The following is a 20,219-nucleotide window of genomic DNA, read 5'->3' on the forward strand; positions in this document are numbered from 1 at the left end:
GAATTTTCGAATCTACAGCCCATACCTTTAAAAAACTTTGAGGCACGGGGCATCGAGCTCGTTTTATAAAAAAAATGAACTTATTATCCAGAAAAAAAAAACTTTCCCTCCGTCCAGAATCCAAGAGTCTGGTCTTATCAGAATGAAATATAGCCCTACTAACGTAACTTAGAATTCCAAACAACTTTTATGTTATATCTTAAATCTGTATCTATCCCCGATTTTTAAGTAAATGCGTTTATCATTTGTTTCTAAGCGGAACATACATCACACACGCACAAATTATTTTAATTATATAGGATAAATAATTCAAAGACAATACCAAAATTTGACCCCTATGTACCGGAAATAACACTATCTCAATTTTTTTGATAAATGAACATTTAGTTTTAATAAAATAACATTAACTGATGGAAAAATATAATCGGTAATTAAAAAGATATATATTTATTGTAGTTCATCCGAAGATTTATTTTTACCCCTCAAAAATAAGAATTTATTAAATTTTTCTAAGAAAAGTTAACAAAAATATCTGGCTTTATTTTTCATTTTTATGGCTATAACTTTTTGATACTCAAGCAAAAAGACCTGGTTCATCATCATAAGTGTCTGAAGATATCTATTTTTGTAAATGATAGAAAAATATTAACATAAATTTTATTTTATCATCCATTGAAGAGTATTTTTATTTTCACTTAGAACAAAATGGATTGACACAGGGATAAACGCCAAGCCACGTGTAGACTTGATAGTGGTACGAAAAGATACTTAAAGTGTTTAATTTAAACATAATTTGAAAAAAAACAAAAAAAAAACACTTAGAATACTTGATAGAGAAAAATAAATTTTCACGAAAAATATATATAATTACAATGATATGGTGAAAAGGTTTACTGTTCGTCAAATTATTATGACGATAAATAGTACAAAAATAGATTAGTAAATAGTTAAAGAATAACATTTCCTTTAGGTTTTGACAATTCGGGGTTGCTTGTGCATTCAAATCTATAATATGGCCTAACAAGAAGAGTAGAAAGACCAAAAGATATTCCGAGGACAGGTAGAAAAAAGAAAGTCAAGTAATCCTTAGAAAATATCGCTTCTGGATTAAAACGAAAACAATCACGACAGTTATGTACTAATACCAACATCGTTAGAAGGGACCCACCAAGAATAAATGCACTTGTCAGAATATGAAACGTAAGGAAGTAGCGAGCCCTGAATAAATTAATCAATAGTAAAATAGTTAACAATCGACTAAGATATTACCTATTTCGAAAGTTTATGGGTGATTTCTTTTGAGTAAGAGAATCCTCAATAGGAAGATCGCTTTGATCTGCATCATTAATTAACTGATACCCAAGTGGAATACCCGGATCTCGATTGTAACCGACAGGTACAAACAAACTCCAGAAACCATATGTTACACTTCTGGGAAATCCATCCCCAATATTAAGGGCACATAGAAAGTTGACGAAGAAAAGGAAAAATAGAATGACTGAGCTCCATTCACGGAAGTAAGTGATGAGTAAAGCCATACCAAAGCAGCGATAAATCAGAGTAAAGAAAAAGTAGGGGAGCGAAAAAACTACTTTTCCACACACATCCAATGCACAGCCTTGTTCAATATCATTGAAGAAAACAGTGCTAGAAAATATAGATATAAAACTAACACAAACAGAGATGACATGAACCCATCCAAACCAATAAACGTGATCTAGAAATAGAATGAAAATAATTATGTACATTTAATATATTTGGATCTAACCTGACTCGTAGGTTCGTCCTAGCATTTCTAATATCACATCTTGATTCTTTGTTGTTAGATTAAATGGATCCCCTAAGGCCAAAAGACTTGTCTCCGTGACCTGCCCTCTAAAAAGAAGACTAAGTTGAAGAGCCAATTGAGGACCCGCCTCTAGGAACCCTTCGACCGTCTTGAATAAAAGGGCTTTTTTGACATATCGCTCATCACAGAGGCTAAAGGAGAGGTGACACTTGACATCATTCACACACACATCAACAATTCTCAATTACAAACCTGTAGAGGTGGATGATAATAGTCCAAAGAGGCGCCAAGACCAAGTATGCCAAAGCCTTCCAAACACTTCCTTTACCTCGACACACTCCTCTCAGCTCCACATAAGCAATCATGGCACCAGGGAAGAATATGAGAACAAGCGTTGCCACAGCAGCACACATCTGCCCCTCCACATAATACAGGATACAGGAAAAGGCATCCGTGGATTGATCCAAAATTTGAATCGTGAGTGAAAGGAGCAATCCCAAGGATCCAATGCACGATGCCATCTTTCAACTTTAAAGTCAATTGCATTCCATTCTTACATGAGTTACATCACAATTCTCAATTGACAATTCAATCCAGGAGAACAATGTCCACTCACTACAACTCCAAGGAAAATCTTCTTCACTCTCCTTCACTTTCACTCCACATCTCCAAAGAAGGAGTCAAATAATGCTGAGACGTCAGATCACAGATGTTAGATAGATTCCACTCTATTCTAAGACTTCATTCGAGGTCTATCCTTGGCCTGGCCCACCTTCATTCACTTCAAAATGAAAAGAAAAGAAGTGAGCACTCAATCGAGTATATAGCCACACTCAAGCAATGAGTTATACTAATATCCGGAGGTAACCAAGGGGGAATCACTAAACCTCATCATGTAGGGGAATGTGTATTCTTTTGCTTAAAAGTCAATTGGCAGAACTTAGTTGACTTTGTACAATATTACTCCATTTTTATTTCAACAGCATCAGAAAATCTGTGTGAAGTCACGTGCTACAATTAATATATCTTCCACCAAGACAACATTATTGAACTGAAATAAAAAAGAAATAGATTAAAAAAACTTGCGTTGAGTAAGCGTTTCAATCGGAGACTGACAAAAATATTACCTTCAACGTTTTTCTACAAGTCAATCACGAAAAAAAAAAAATTACCAAAAGTAAAGTTTAGATCGAACATTTTATCCCTTTAAAGTTAGGAGTCATCTTTTTGGCGATAAGATTTACAATATATATAACGTAAATCTTTAGTAGATAATTATGAAAGAAAGAAAGATAAAATCGAGAGGTTGAATTATGATTACTTGATTAATAGTATTAATATTATAGTATACGGTATTGTGTGCGTGCCATTTTCATTTTTTTACTGAATATTATGAATTAATTTTGCCTTATACCATATTTACTATGTGTTTTTGAAGGGTTGATTCTAAGATATTCATCATTACAAGTTTTTGATATTTTATTTTATATTATGAAATGTACACATCACAGTATTTTGTTTATTTTTTGAATATATGATAAACCAAAAATAAATTTAAAAAACTAAATAATAAGACTGCAATTATTTATTGCATATATATGCCGGAAAATGTATGATTTTTTATAGGCACAACTCCATTTTGCCTATGATTGTGTAAATGAAATTATTTTATTAAGTATAATTACTCAAACTATAATATAAAAAGATTTTATTCAGTTTTTCAAAAATGGTTTGTTGTTTTTATATGTAAAATAATAGCAATTAAATTATTAGTTTACAAAATGATGGGGAACATCTTCTAAAAAAAATACTTTCCAGGATTTACTTCTTAAAATTTAATTTTCGATTCAAACATTTATTATTTATGAATTACATTACTATTCAAAGATCAATGGAGGATATAATATTTTTTTTAAATTTTACTTTAGAAAAACCTTAAATGTATATATACTTTGAGTTGTATACATTAAGTCGATCTATCCTTTTTATGGTCAAAAACAATTTTTTAGGATTTCAAATATTATTCTAAAAGGGAAAAATAGCTTAAATATCGCTTGATGTTGATATAAAATTACAACTACGACAAATACTATAGTCTTATAATTGTGCAAAGTTCATTTGAGTTGTGGAATTTATCATCGTCATGCTATAACATTTGCATATATTTATGTTTTTTATCTAAGGGGATTTATATAACACGTGACTCCAGTTAGAAGTGATTCCCATTGTACTAAAGCTTTAAACCAATGAACAAACCAGGGCCCAAGTGATGCACAGCTGAAAAATGTCACCGTGCACAGTTTTTTTTAATCCGCTAGAGGGACTATTTAATTATTGTTTGGAAAGATAATTAGGAGTTAATATGATGTGGAATAGATTTTACTTTTTAGAAGATGCTCATTGCAGGTTCTGAAGATGGAAATTGAATTGTTGAGTATACAGGAAAAGATATCATGGGTTGACTTGGACCTTAATGATAACTCTTAACTTCCTTTTTGAGGGGCTCAAATTGAAGTATCAAGTATGCCTCAAACCGTTAAGTGTTTCGTGGTAAGAATGAGCCGCATGGTATGAGTATCAAAAATAATTTACTCCTCAGTTTTTGTTATATTTTCAGATTCATTAACTTTCTCATTCGTAATGTATTTATTAGTCTTATCCCTTACTGAAGACGAACTTAGAACTCAAAGAAATTATTACTGGATCAGATTCCTTTATTTATGGGAAGATACTCACATCATACATGTATCGTCATCGGAAAGAATCGTCTCATAAAGAACCCCCATACTATTTACAAGATCTACAACTCATCAATCTCCAATGATAATAATTAAATAAATCGACATTTGTCAATTTTAATTTATTTCTTGAGTGGTTTTAGTTTTTATTAACTTGGATATCTCATGCATCACTATTTAGTATTTACTGTATCCATTATGAATATATGCATATTATAACTTATGATCAAATTTATCACGAGCTACTAGTATAATATGCTTAATATGTACCCTGGAAGGGATACTTTGGGTACATCATTAATCAAATCCTGAAGCACAACGTGGAAAAAGAACTAATAATTTTGATCCTCTGTCTGAAACTCTTTTATAACATGATGATGGTCTTTTGTCTTTATCTTAACTGAAGGAAAAACTAACCTTGAATTGGAAAAGTTCAAAAAGGAATTTCAGTTATTTGCCTTGAAAATGAAGCTCAATTTTTGTTCATAAATATAAACTATATATATATAAAATATAACTATATTAAGTCTTGTTATAAATAATAATAGTAAAAATTCAAAAATAAAATATATTTATTACTATACAATAACTGTCAAACAAAACCAACAGGAAGTTTAAAATATATTATAGCTTCTAAAAATTGTATTATCAAAGTATAAAGAAAAAAATCAAAAGCCATTAAGCTCATTTCTGAAGTCAATAAATTTAAATAACTTTACACTCTCCTTTTAAATCTTATTTAGCTTATTATTAACCGTTTATATAATAATTTTATTGAATGTTCAATAATTGGATTCAGTTTGATCGTAAAGTTAATTTAAATTAAAAATTTGAAGGTAATGAATTACTTTGGCTCATGTGCTGAAGTCTTTTTACTTTTTGAAGTCAAAATGTGAAAACAATATAAATTATTCTCCTTTTTACGAAAGGATGTACGCACTCTACATCCTTCCGCAAAAAGGTCGAACAAATCGTGTAACAATGTATACTTGTATATGTGCGTCTTGTACGAGAATCATAAGAATTACAAGTTCAACGTATATATGTTTTTAACTGAAAATAAAAGTAGCCCTTAGAATCTTGAAGCTTATGGGGAATGCTTTCTTGATGAGGAACTCCTGTCCAAAATCAGTCTATATTTTTGTGTTAGTTATACTTTTGGTTGAGAAACACTCTTTTATGAACTTTGCAATAGCCATGTTCCTGTAATATGCTAGAATGCAAGAGTTTAGCTGAAAAATCCCCCTGTTTTTGTCTAATTCGGCCAATGGAAAATTGATTTTTCTCACTATTTCAACATAGATGGCTACCACGATTTAAATTCAAATAGTCAGAAAAATCGAGTTCTTGAGCCATATTTTTATTTATTTTAACTTTTTGAACAGGTAAAGACCTAATTTTATTTTTTATAATAATATTGCTATCTAGCTTCAGTGTAGAGATATAGAGGGGAAGAGTTCAGCCAATTTGTTAATCCCAAATATTATTGACAAAGAGAAGTGCTCCAGAACTTTTATTTATAAGTCAATGCTATGGTCAAGTCTGGAAATTGCCTTCAGAAGAAAAAAGGTAGTAGTGGCCCCAATTAATAGGAAGGAAACAGAACCTAAGTTCTCAAAATCAACACAGAGGAGTATCTGAAGGTTATGAACAAGGTCGTAAACAAACCTCTCCTCAGGGGTATGTTTGGCAACAAGATTCAGCACCAGACCACAAAGCTGCAAAAACTCAAAAGTGGTTTAAGATGAATTTGGACGATTTTTGGCCTTGGTCAATGTGACCAACTTCTCTAGATTGTTTGCCTTTGGGCCATGGGATCTAAGGCAATGTGGAGAGAAAGGCTTGCCGCATTCATCATGTAAGTGTTAAAGTTCTAAAGGCCTCTGTTGAAGATGTGTGGGCTAACAAGTCGAAGGAGTATGTGGCTAGGGTATGTTCCAGCTTCAGACCTAGTGTGGATGCCATGGCTACGGTCAATGTGGGTCATTTTGAAATTTAATTGTAAAAATTATATACTTCATTGAATAAAAAATTTCAACCTTCTACTACATACGGTTCTTGCATAAAACGTTCATATCAGTCACATATACATTTGTACACGATTTGCTCGACCGCACTGTACAATATATATAATGTAAACCTTTAATTAAGAAAGAAAGAGAGGATCGAAAGGAGGAATGATTATTATTTGATTATTAATATTAATATTATAGTAGTCAATACTATGTGGGTTTCATTTTTTTCACTTAACATTAAGAATTAATTTTGCCTTATATAATAATAGCATATTTACTATGCGTCTTTCAAGGGCTGATTATTAGATATCCATCAAGTATTTTTTAATATTTTATTTTAAATTATGAAATGTACACATCACAGTATTTGGTATATTTTTTGAATAAATGATAATACAAAAATAAGTTTAAAAAACTAAATAATAATACTGTCATTATTTATTGCATACATATGCCAGAAAATTTATGATTTATTATAGGCGCACCTTAGCAAAATAATTATTTTATTAAGTATTATTACACAAACTATAATTTCAGAAGATTTAATAAGTGTTCCATAAATTGTTTGTAGTGTTTATATTTAAAATAATAGTAAATTACTATTCGTAATCCAATGAATTTTTAACAAAATGATGGGGGGCATTCTATAAAAAAAATACTTTATAGGATTCACTTCGTAAAATTTAATTTTCTACTCAAACATTTCAATGGTTATTACATAAAAAATTATAAATGTATTAGAAGGAAATAGCAAAATAATAATTTAAGAGCTAACCTTACTGGAAACTTCACATTTAATTCGGTCAGCAACATCACCGATTATGAAACCAGTACACTAGTTACAATTTAGTGTGAATGTGAAAAGTTAATTTTAAGTTACCTTTTCACAGTTATCACAGATTGAATTTATCTTTTCTACTACATTTCTTATTATAGTATAATTATATAAAGCAAAATTAATTAAAAATACTCGGTAATGAAATGAAAATTGCGCGGACACAATACTTTCTAATATGATATTAATATCAATAAATTAATCACCATTCATCTCTTCGATCCTTTAGTTCTCTGCCTTAATTAATTTTCTATAAAAATATACGTCATATACATTGTACATCCTTTCGCAAAAAGCTGACTCCTAAGTTTAATGGATAAAATGCTTGATCTAAACTTTATTTTTGGTAATTGACTTGTAGAAAAATGTTAAATGTAAAATTTGTAGCACTCCTAGATTGAAACATTCACTCCTCGGTAAGTTTCTCTAATCAAAAACTCTTATTTCAGTTCAAAAATGTGGTCTTTCTGGAAAATATATTAATTGTAGCACGTGACTTGCCATAGATTCTCTGATGCTGATGAAATAAAAAGGCTGTAACATTGTACAAAGTCAATTAGGTTTTGCCATTTGATTTTTAAGCATTAAAAATACACTTTTTCCTACATGAGGTTATGTGATTGACCCTTGGTCTACTCCAGATATTATGAGAACTCATTAAAAGTGCCCTCTATGTTGTTATTATTCTGAATTATCAATAGACAATTGTAACATGGTATTTTATATTTCTAATGAGTTGAGAACTGAGCAGACTATTTCAAAGTTCAAGTGCTACGGGCCTGGTTTGCAGGAAAACTTTTTTTTTTTTTGAATAAGTCGACTGTATTCATTCTAAGGTAAACATATCATTCATTAATCTAGATGATTTTTTCAAATGATGTGGAGAGGCCAGAGGGGAAAAGAAGTATAACTCTAAAGTGAGCACGAACTCGTCATGAGGCATCATAATATCTTATCACATGACTAAAGAGTTTTTAGGCCATTCCATCTATATGTTTGTATCATTTTTCAACTGATTTTCCATTTTTAAATTAAGTCATTGGGGGATGAATGTAGTGATAGTTGATAGTGAGTATCAATTATGAATGGGCGCTATGAGGAATGAAGTCCTTGTCCGACTTCATTATTAATAAATCATACATTTTCAGTCACATTAATTTCATTTCTCCTTTTACAAGAAAGATCAGCTTGAATAGTCCAATGGATCGTTTTGGATAGTCAATAGCCATTATGGCATCTGAAGGATAATGGCCAACCATTTTTTTGTGGTTGTTGAAAGCCAACTTTTAATTAATTATTAGCGTAATTACTTTTTAGTATAGAGCATTTTGACTCACGTCATAAATTGCATCATTATTGAAGGAGACGCTATCTTGGGGGCTCAAAATTGATATTTTTACTACCTAAAATGGACAAATTTCCAAATAATCTTTATGAAACTTCATTAAATTGGTTTAAATATAAAACTACTTGATGACAATGTTAAACAAAGATATTTGAATTAAATCAAAGTAATATATACTAAATAAAAATAAGTGTGTACAACTTTTTTTTTTGATCAATGAGGAACGAGAAAAGTAGGATAATTAGAGAAAAACATCTTATTCTTTCCATTGTAATAGTTAATATATTGTTTACAGTAGGGTAATAAGATTGTATAACAATGTAATAACATATTTCTAATACATTTTAGGGTCAGATATATAATAAACTAGGCATTGGAGAGATATATTTTTGAGAAACGTTAATGTTCTAAGGCGGGTTACCACATATATCATACCTGTAGACGTCTAATTGCATATATCGATGAGTAAAATAAGTTTTTTGATATATTATATATATATGCTCCGATGTGTATACGTAAAATAGATATGGTAACCCTCCTTAAGTCATTTTATTTTTTGGTCCCATTTTAAAATCGAATAGTTACTTTCCTTAATATTAATGAAATAAGGTTTTTTATTTTTATAAAACTTGGTTGTTTAGGCCTCAAAATGGGCGATATCATGCTGACGTCAAATGAGAACGCTCTATTTCTATTATTTTATATACGAATATATATCATATTTAATCAATTAATTCCATTTGCTTACATATATTGAATCTTAGTCTTATCTCAAGTTTTGTGATTTAACCTACAAGCTATTTGTACTCTATTTCTTATCTATTTGCAACTATATATATATATACATGTTAGTGTACTGAAAATCTAGATTGACAACTCTTACTATAAGATTTATATATTTTTTTCCTCTTCAATAAAAGAAGGAAACGAATATCCCAGACTTTAACGGGTGAGAATGTCTTATTGCTATGAAGAAGAAAAAAATATATTCAGTTCTTTAGTTACTTATAGTTTGCAGACTGATATTGGAGAATTTGCATGCTCATTCAAAAAAAAAAAAAAAAAAGAATTTTTATCATATAGCGTATCATATATTCATTTTTCTTTACTAGGTAAGAAAATTGTTAGGAATTAGATTAATATGGGATATTTCTTTTCTAACATTTTACCAACAAAGAGCGAGTGAACAATTAGTATCAATTTTATTTGCAATTGTATTTTCTGTAAGCCACTGGATCTTTTTAAAAGAAATACTTTTTTTTTGTTCATAATTATTATTTGCTAATAGAGCGTTTTCGTGTGACGTGAGCATGTATAATGTGTGTCTTTTTGGAGGCTCAAACAACCAAGTTTTATAATAATAAAACCCCTTTTTTCATTAATATTAAGAAAAATAGTGGTACTATTGGGACCAACAAATAAAATAACATAAACTTTGCTCCCTATCAAAAATATATCCCTCCTATGCCTAGTTTTATTTTATACTACACCTTAGTAGTTAATATATATTTGATATATTGATATAACATCTATATGCAATCTTATTTCTATATTGTACATATAAATTAAGTATTAAAATGGAAAGATAACTATATTTTTCTATAATAATCTTACTTTTCCCGTCCTTTATTGATAAAAAAAAAAAAAAAATGTACAAGTCTAACCATTTCATAGGAATTTTCAGTACATATTATTACTTTGATTTAATTGAAATACCACTATTTATCATACATAAAGTAGTTTTCAATGCAGATGTTAAGGTATTTTTTTTATTCTAACAGTAATTTGATGAAGTCTAATCAAGATGTATTGGAAATTTGTCCATTTTATGTTGTAAAAATATTAACTATGAGTCCCCAAAAGGGCGTTGATTTCAAATCGGATGCATTTTATGACATCAGTGAAAACATACGATTTGAGATTTTTATATTATTTTGAAATTTTTTTTTTTTTTTTTTTTTTTTTTTTTCAATATATCACTTATTACAAACTGTTAGGACTAGATTAATAGTTCACGATGTCACTGATAATTATTTTCTGCATCAATTTTATTCTTCAAGATTAGCTAAATACCTATATTTAACTTAAACGTGTACTGTTGTTTTGTCTTATTATTATTTATTTTTTTTAAATCTTTTTTGGTCTATAAATTTCAACAGAATTGCTTCACATTTAATAGTAACTAGTGGACATTAAATAATTCCACTATATTTTGTCATATTTTATTAAGAACGTTGTTTAATAAACATTATCAAACAAGCATTGAGTATGTATGACATTTACTAGTATTACTATGCAAAGCATTAAAAAAAACGTGAATATTTTAAAGGAAAGTTGTTTCTAAGTACGGGATTTTTTAATTAAACGCAACAGATACATAAGTTTGCAATTTGGGGACACCCTGTGTATAGTAGTTTCTCATTTTCTGGGAAATTGTCGTTGAGCGAGATCCTGTTAGTAAATAATAAATAATGTGAAGTTTAATTATTTTTTTATACTAAATAAGAAGAAAGAATCAAATTTAATCTAATATTACCCATATTCTCTTTATCACTATTTGTGCGTTGGTTGTTTTTTTAGAGCCAGCCTGCCTGTCTTGCTTTTTGGAATTCCGTCATCCGATCCAACCTACTTAAAAAAACCGAACTTAAATAGAAAGGGATAAACGAGCTATATTTTTGGTGGAGCTACGGGTCATATAATTTTGAACTACATAACCCGACCCCCGGGATAAAAGTCTATTCGCACATTACTAGAAAATATGTATTTCGTTAAATAAAAATATTAGACATATGAAATGTCATATCTCTTACTACTTCAAAAACACATTATATTCAAATTATGGAACACATGTGCAGATATGGAACAGTCTACAAATAATTTACCTTGCACATATTATGTGCAAGTTTTTTTTGGTTTATTTTGTACTCTGTATATATGTATTTTACGGTATATATAGTGTAGAAATGGACTATAAAATTGTTGTTGTAGTAAAGTTCAATCATTCCAAAAAAAAATTGGTTGCTTCGTTGTACTTATTTTATTATCGATCCATATACTCCAAAAAGCAAAAATTGGAAAAAAATTAAATCGAGTGATTCTTCAATGAATGAAATTTAATTAATTGTATATGAAACGGATATTATGAATAATTAAATTTGGGGATTCTCCTTAGGTTTAAAATCCCAATAAATCCAGGGAAAATGGGATACCGGAAACCCTAGTAGGTAGTCAATCTAAAAATCGATTCTAAATTCACTCTGCAATTCATTTTTCTTCTGGATGCTATTCCTAAAAAAATGTTATAACTCGTGACGCAGCTATGATACAGTTCTCTCATGAATAACCTTGAAAAAGGGTGCTTTCTCATGACTTTCATGAGTTAAACCATTCATACCTATATCTTCTTTTTTCGTTGTGAGAGGGTTTTTGGAAGTCTTCAAAGTTTGGTCAATCTTTTTAAAAAAGATATAATAAATTTAGGTCCGATATACTTTTGACGTTTTATCATTATTTAAAAGGGTTATTTTATTAATTATTTTAATTTTGGTTTGATTTCATGAATGAAATAATTTTTCTTTATAATTGTGATCATGTGACTATTTAAGCTCTTTAAATTTTCTTCATTTCTAACTTATTTTAATTAAAAATATATTTGTATTTCTTATTATCAATTAAAATTGGTTTTTTATTAATATTTTAGTGAAAATACCAATCATGTCAGATGTATACAAGCCTATTCCCCGAATTTCTGATGAATCTCACTGTCATAATTTGGAAACATATCAACTCATGTATGATGAATCAATTAACAATCCGATTTCATTTTGGGGAAAAATTGCAAGTCAATATCATTGGAAGAAATCTCCCAGTTCAGACGAGTTTTTGAAATATAATTTCGATGTTAATATGGGACCAATTTTTGTTAAATGGATGGCAGATGGTGTCACAAATATTTGCTACAATGCCATTGACAGGCATTTACCTAAGAGAGCCAATCAAGTATTTTTTTTAAATGGCTATGTCATTTTGATTTTAACTTTGATTTTAACTATTAGATTGCGTTCTATTGGGAAGGCAATAATCCAGAGGATACTGGTAAAATTACTTACAAAGAGCTTCATATGGAAGTTTGCAAATTTTCTAATGTACTTAAAAGCAAAGGAGTGCAAAAGGGGGATCGAGTTGCCATTTATATGCCAATGATAATAGAATTGGTAGTAGCTATGCTAGCATGTGCAAGAATTGGAGCTGTCCATTCAATAGTTTTTGGAGGCTATAGTTCTGACTCTTTAGCATCAAGAATTGTTGATGGAGGGGCCAAGGTTTTAATATCTGCAGATGGGGTTTATAGAGGAAATAAATTAATCAATCTTCTAGACGTCGCATATAAGGCAATGGAAGAAACTTCTTCAAATTACAGTATATATCTCATATAATAAAAAAGGTTCATTTTTCAATATAAAATACATGTATTAGACCACGATATAGATATTCACATTCTTGTATCCCACATACCTCGATTGAGTTCTGGAAGTCCACTTGAAACTCCTTCAAGATGGAAAACTGAGAGAGACCATTGGTGGCATGAAGTAATGGAGCCTGCGAGTATTGATTGTAAATAACTAGTTCAATTTTTACTATTTTATACTAATATATCTAGTGTCTTCTTTAGGTGATGTTGAATGGATGAACTCTGAAGATCCGTTATTTTTGCTCTATACATCGGGTTCAACGGGTAAACCTAAAGGTGTACTGCATACTACTGCAGGCTATATGATATATGCGGCAACAACCTTCAAATATGTTTTTGATTATCAAGATGAGTCAGATGTATATTGGTGTACAGCTGATATTGGTAAGTTAGTGTTGGTTTTTACCTATAAATCGATGAATTTGTGATATATAGGTTGGATTACTGGACATACTTACGTTACTTATGGTCCTCTTCTGAATGGATCTAAGTCTGTACTCTTTGAAGGAACTCCTTTCTATCCTACGAATGATCGTTTCTGGGAAATAATTCAAAAGTATTCGGTCAGTAAATTTTACACTGCACCTACGGCTATTCGTGCACTAATGAAGTTTGGAGAAGACTTCGTCTCTAAATATGATCTGAGTTCTCTGAAAGTACTCGGAACTGTTGGCGAGCCTATCAATCCTGAAGCTTGGTTTTGGTATCACAAAAATGTCGGAGGATCTCAATGTTCAATTGTGGACACATATTGGCAAACTGAAACTGGTGGCCACATAATGACACCATTGCCGGGCTGTACTCCAACAAAGCCAGGTTCAGCATGTTTTCCATTCTTTGGAGTTTTACCTGTTATATTAGATGAATCTGGAAAAGTACTGTCCGGTGAAGCTGAAGGCTATATTGTTTTTAATAAGCCATGGCCTGGTATGATGCGATCTGTTTATGGAAACCATGATAGATTCGAAAAAACTTATTTTTCTAGGTAAAGTATTATATTTCCAAATGGCAGGGAAGATATTTTTCTAATGTGTATCAATAGATTTCCAGGTTATTATATGAGTGGAGATGGAGCAAAGCGTGATAAAGATGGGTATATATGGATAACTGGTCGTATTGATGATATGCTAAATTGTTCTGGGCATTTGATGTCAACTGCACAAGTTGAGTCAGCTCTTGTGGAACATAGACATGTAGCCGAAGCAGCAGTTGTGTCTACTCCTCATCCAATTAAAGGTCCATTTGAGTTTCTGTATAAAATAACATATTTTACATTTTTCATAATGTTTAGGCGAATGTTTATACTGTTTTATCACTCCTATGGCTGATATATCACTGAATGATAAAATGGTTAAGGAACTCAAAAATCTTGTAAGAGAAAAGATTGCTCCCTTTGCACAACCTGACTTTATCCAAGAAGCTCCAAACTTGCCGAAGACGCGTTCTGGAAAAATAATGCGTCGTATCTTGAGAAAAATTGCACAAGATGATGATGATGTTGGGGATATTTCGACGATGGCTGATCCTGACGTTGTCAAAATACTTCAAGAAATGAGGAAGAAAATGTTGAATCCCAATAACTAATTGAATGACTTCGTAAAAACTTACAAAATGTTTGCATTTAAATCAGTAGCTCTTGTTCAAATATACATACAATAAATAGTTTTTATATTTATCCCAGAGTATAATATGTATACTTAACTAACTTCATGTGTATGTATGTGTAAGTTAAGATATGAAGTGACTAATTTATGGTTGTTTCTTCTCTCTTCATCTTAGTTGTTGGCCTTTTTTTTATTTCCGAACATTTGTTGGTATTTAGATTTTCTTTCACTCAAGTTTCTACCTTTCATAATAATTTATTATTATTTGAGATGTACTTAAAATTTTAATTACTGCTTCTTAGAAATAAATATATTGAGGCATTCCCTCTATAAAATAATATTGCCAATATTGAGCTTATGTACTCAAAACCAGCCGAAGCTACATTTAAGGAAAAGTATATTTTGGGTACAAAAAATTTATATTAAATAATATCTTTTCTCGTTCAATTTTTTTTTTTTGATTAGTCTGTAAAAATATAATTATTATTACTGTGTATGTCCTGAAGAAAAGATTGCAACCGTCCCCGGGTAACAGGGAAAGTTGCAACATTTGACCGCCTATAATTAAATGGAATTTGTGGGAAAACTATTAACTACATGTTCAAATAATATCATTTTGTGCTAAATTTTGGAGTGTAATTCAACACAGCTTTGGATAATTGAAATTATTTTAATATTGGGGATATTTTGCTTTGAACTATAAATGAAATAATTTTTGAGTGTGTGGTTAATATCTTGGAACTGCTATGACTCCTTGATCAAACAAATAACAATATAGCAACGAGCGTGTGTTGCTAAATCTCAGCGCGTCATATTAAATAAAAGAAAAAGGGAGTACAACAAAATTCAGGAATGGAGCGCCCGTCGTCCAAAAATGACATTTAATATTGTTGTTTAAGCCGTAGAATACGAAAATGACTATTATAACCTTTAAAGGGTTAGCCTTTAGAGCCTTTTCTTATCCAGTTTTTATGGTATTATCCTGATTTAATGACATATTTCGACGTGAAAGAACTATTTAGATGAAAGTCAAAGTTAATTACAAATTGAAACAAACATTGCAACATTTGAAAAATGAACTATTTATTACTTTATCTCGATTTCAATTTATAAAAATGTGTACACAACCAAAAAATATTACTTTACTTAGAACTTAATTATTATTTTTTTCCTTTAAGTGATATATATCATAACTGAAGTTATAGAATAGACCAAAATTTATAGAAATACAATAACGCTTTTTCGATTGATGTGTGACTTTCACCACGCTTTTTAATAGTGACGTCAAAGAGTATAACTGTTACCAAGATGAGCTATATAAATATATCGCCTTCCTTGACTATTATTGTTCCGTTGCTATTAATAAATAATGATGTAAATCCGATATATTTTTTAGGTGGCTTGTTATTTTGTAATTTTTCTTTTCCTTAGCAGTTGTCAGTATTATTTAATTCCTGAGTAGTGAACATCCTTTTCTAAATAGATTCAATTATATTCAAATCTGATTGATAGTTCGTGTGTGCTAATAAAAGATGGAGCGTAACTCTGAGGATTTGTTACATAACTATAATTGTAAGTCCTTGTTGGACTCAGAGTGGAACATGGGATAGACATTGGAGTAATTCTAGCAAATGTCCTTCTTTATATCCTTTTCTCCTTCCTCTTTTGTTACAGCTGATTATAGTTGATCGAATGAAACGTCATTAGCGCTATTCTTTCTCTCCTCCTTAACATTCTTCAAATTGTCAAGGTTACCATGTTGATTTTTGGTTTAACATGCTCATTCCAAACTGCATTTTCATCATTATTTGTTATACTCTATGATATCAAAATCTGTCTATCTTGCCCAGCAGTTGGTACGATAAAATTGAAAATTCTAGCAAGCCCGATTACATAATGATCTAATTTAGTATTTCAATTAACTTTTGAATAGGCCTAAAAAAAAAATATGTTTCGATAAAAAGGTCGATTTTTTGTCAATTTAGCTTTTAATATCAATTAAAAAATTACTAAATAAGCTAGCTAGGCTGTGTGAAATACAGAGTTACAATAATACTCTTGCGGAACATGTCAATCCCTTATGAGTTTAAGATCATATAATTTAATAGTTTAGAGGCAAAAAGATTAAACGAAGTTTAAAGAGGCTTCATATTCAAATTAGTTGATTAGTATTCGGCCACTATTGATAATTATATATAACATTTTCTCCTGGAATATTATTATAACTATATTTCACGTAAACTATCTAGCTTATTTATCAACACAATTAAAACTTAATTAGATAAAAGATGAGATGCAATTTGAAATTCTTTATTATAACATAAAATAATAATGAATTCACGGCTTCCAATAAATTCTGCTCAGTGCTTTTCTAAAGAATATTAAGTTCATTCTGGAAAGAAAGAGCGTCTTGAAAGATTTTGAATACGTATTAATTGAGTCAAATAAAAGATTTAAAAAAAAAAATATCAATAGTACAGTAGATAGGTCGGTACTATTTTAGAAGCTCATCAGATTCTTCTCTTCATTGTCCAAACCTAAATGTCTTTCATCAGAGAGAATACCTGAATAGTTACATTTTAATTACATCTTAATATATTTTTAAAGAAAGAGATGAGTATATACTTATAGAATTGTCACAAGTTCAAATTCATTTAATGAAACATCCGAAAATTTTAGTAATTTTGTGAAATGACTGCTGCACTTAGACATGAATATATTAAGGGATTTCATGAAATGACTGAAATGATTCTCCAGTCTTTTCATGAAATGTCTGATTATTATGATATCTAGAAAAATAATACTTCTATAATTTTTAGCACTTAATAATAATTTCAGTTAATCGAATAAAGTTATTTCACCAAGTTATTATAATAAAACTTGATAATATTTGAACAACTAAGACTGCTGTAGCGACTACACTTTAGAATTAACGTAATTACGTCGATTTGTTTTGCTTCTTGCCTATACTGCAGTCAGAATAGAAACATCCTTGGACCCCATAAAGTACATATCTTAGAGCTAGACGAATTGTGATGGTATTGTCCATTTCAACATTAGAGTTATTTAGTAATTGCTGAGGACAAAAGCGGAATTGATTCCCGAAATGCATTGTTCGAAAATTTCAAATTTCTGCGGCAATTGTGTAAAAGTCGTTTGAAGTCCCTTATCAAGGACATATTACTTTCGGGAGGAAGAATGTCAATATACTACAAGGAATATTCGTTTTTGGTCATGATAAAAATGGCTAATTTATTGTAGATGGTGTCAATAATGGTGACTCATGGGCAGCAAGAGATGGTTCACAAGTGGTAGTAATATACTATGATAACAAAGTTCAATATGCATGTCAATCGGTAACTAATTAATTGATTTAGATATCATAAAATATAAATATTATTATTTTTCGATGTAATCACTCTATTTTAAAGACCTTGTTTCTCCCATGTCATTAAAGACCGTTTATTTTAGGTCCTGTAAGACCCTCTCCTATATATTATTCTATTATTTTTATGTTCTTAAACAGCTCTTACACAACGTTTGAGAGATCAAAATCTTCATGTAGTCAAGTTAAAGTAGTTGTTAAAATGTATCAAGGTTATGTGTGATGTTTTTGATAAGTTTTATTACCTATGGTCTCCACAATCTCGATAAACGATTCGGATTTTCCTAGAGGATCACCCTCTTCCATCAGTCAAGTCTTCTCCTTTCTTAACCTTCTGACTTGGCTTATGGATAAGTTCCGATCTCATGCAAATTTTTCATGATGGGTTTGATCTCAGAAGATGCCCTTAGTCCTAAAGCCAAGTCAAGAAACAAATGGCATTTCAAAAAACTGTAATTATAGACAGTAACTTTTGATAGTCTTTTAAGGAAGTTAAATCTGGAAATTTAAATGCTGTTTTAGCCCCCTTTTTCAAATGCAAGAACAGATTTAAGCACTTTAGAAAAAAAAAATTGTATTTCTGAGCAAAAAAAAAAAAAAAAATGATGTCGATGATAAATTTCATAAATTCTATTAATCAAGAAGTTAATTTGCAGTAAAAAGTGTACGCCATTGGGTAAATGACCCTTCACTTCTTTACAATTTATATAGTAACGGCAATATTTTTGGAATTGGTACTAATACATAAATTTTATTTTGGCCTAGTCATAAGCTTAAAAAAAAATATAAATGAATCTATCGATCGGATTCCTGACAAAATCCCATGGGCTAACACTATAGCTGACAAAGCAAAACAATAGTTTCACTACTGTATAGCCAATATTTTAGTCCTGATTTCAACTATAAATTATGGAATCAATTTATATGAACCAAACACAATTTAGTGTGGGGATTTAACCTTGGGTCGTGTTTATGTACCTTTATCTTTATTGTCATCTTACTCAAAATATGGATGTGGCACAAAATGGGTTGCTTACATTGTCATTTGAAGGAGTTGATTTTCTCTAAATTTATTTTATAGTGACATGTATGGTTAGGCGTCTATTTGATATAATATTTCCTACAATTAACAACATCCAGAAATATTTGATTCAATATATTAGTACTTAAAATGAAAGAACTTTATCTTGATTTGGAAAAAAATAAATCCTGAAGACTGATTTCCCAAGCTCAGTTTCAAGATTAAATCGGATGAAATGAAAAAATGAATTTAATTTAGGTTTAAAAATGTACATTTAATAACATTAATTAGAAAAAAATTATTTACTGTTTTATTTTTTTGTCAAATGCTGATTTGCCAAGCCGATTCTCATTTCTTGGACTTAAGATAATATTTATCCCTGAAGGAAGGATGATGTTTCAAAATTTCTTTCCATTCTCGGGAATGGGTTACTCCATGAGAAAAAAAATCTTGTTACTTTGAAAGTTTTTTGTAGAAGGTACCCTTGTATATATCTTGGTGTAGTTCATATCAAAACCCTGTTTGATTTTAAACAGTCCTCATTGAGTAAGTCTTATATATACCATTACATTATAATACCATAGTTTGGATAATAAATTGTCCTATTTAATCATATTTTTGTTACAGCTATACTTTTATGACTTAAAACCAAACTTTCCTTTCATATTCGACATTAAAGTATGTAAATATTAATAAGTTAGTAGGTACATACAATAATATCCATGTATACTAAAATAAAATATAATTGAAGTAAATGTAGATGAATTAAAAAGATAAAAAAATACCTATCTAAATTATTTTCATTCGAACATATCTGTCGAAGTTATTAAACATTATAAGAAATCCAAACACAAAGATTTGTATTTTTAGTGCAGCCGTACAAATTGAAAAAGTTCCTAATTTATAAGGTTTTAATTCAGAACATATTATGAAAGAGTTATTTAAAAATTGGATCCTGTATCAAAATGACCAATTCATTTAAAAATAAAAATGACTTCAGATCCTATCAACAT

General features: G+C 29.9%; 2 protein-coding genes across 11 annotated transcripts; one reads left to right on the top strand and one right to left on the bottom strand.

Moving 5' to 3' along the window:
* Positions 1 to 655: 655 nt before the first annotated feature.
* LOC121117754 (uncharacterized) lies at positions 656 to 11,348 on the bottom strand. 4 transcript variants are annotated; one of them, XM_071888462.1, is made up of 6 exons: positions 9,147 to 9,219; positions 2,917 to 3,666; positions 2,042 to 2,840; positions 1,769 to 1,980; positions 1,270 to 1,717; positions 656 to 1,218 (listed from the first exon to the last, which is right to left on the bottom strand). In XM_071888462.1, the coding sequence occupies exons 3-6, from the start codon at positions 2,308 to 2,310 to the stop codon at positions 948 to 950; spliced, it is 1,200 nt and encodes a 399-aa protein (XP_071744563.1). In that variant the 5' UTR covers positions 2,311 to 2,840; positions 2,917 to 3,666; positions 9,147 to 9,219; the 3' UTR covers positions 656 to 947. The 4 variants fall into 4 exon arrangements, with proteins under 4 accessions (XP_071744563.1, XP_071744565.1, XP_071744564.1 ...); XM_071888464.1 differs by lacking the exons at positions 2,917 to 3,666; positions 9,147 to 9,219 and adding exons at positions 6,581 to 6,667; positions 7,584 to 7,780; XM_071888463.1 differs by lacking the exons at positions 2,917 to 3,666; positions 9,147 to 9,219 and adding an exon at positions 11,259 to 11,348.
* Positions 5,960 to 15,138, top strand: AcCoAS (acetyl coenzyme A synthase). 7 transcript variants are annotated; one of them, XM_071888458.1, is made up of 9 exons: positions 9,485 to 9,671; positions 9,724 to 9,834; positions 12,426 to 12,724; positions 12,781 to 13,144; positions 13,202 to 13,339; positions 13,398 to 13,580; positions 13,632 to 14,181; positions 14,239 to 14,432; positions 14,488 to 15,138. In XM_071888458.1, exons 3-9 carry the CDS (start codon positions 12,440 to 12,442, stop codon positions 14,778 to 14,780), a joined length of 2,007 nt encoding a protein of 668 aa, XP_071744559.1. In that variant the 5' UTR covers positions 9,485 to 9,671; positions 9,724 to 9,834; positions 12,426 to 12,439; the 3' UTR covers positions 14,781 to 15,138. The 7 variants fall into 7 exon arrangements, with proteins under 7 accessions (XP_071744561.1, XP_071744557.1, XP_040567800.1 ...); XM_071888460.1 differs by lacking the exons at positions 9,485 to 9,671; positions 9,724 to 9,834 and adding an exon at positions 5,960 to 6,385; XM_071888456.1 differs by lacking the exons at positions 9,485 to 9,671; positions 9,724 to 9,834 and adding an exon at positions 8,040 to 8,213.
* Positions 15,139 to 20,219: the final 5,081 nt, after the last annotated feature.

Source organism: Lepeophtheirus salmonis, chromosome 5 (genome assembly GCF_016086655.4).
Source record: "Lepeophtheirus salmonis chromosome 5, UVic_Lsal_1.4, whole genome shotgun sequence".
In the NCBI taxonomy this organism is placed as follows: Eukaryota; Metazoa; Arthropoda; class Copepoda; order Siphonostomatoida; family Caligidae; genus Lepeophtheirus; species Lepeophtheirus salmonis.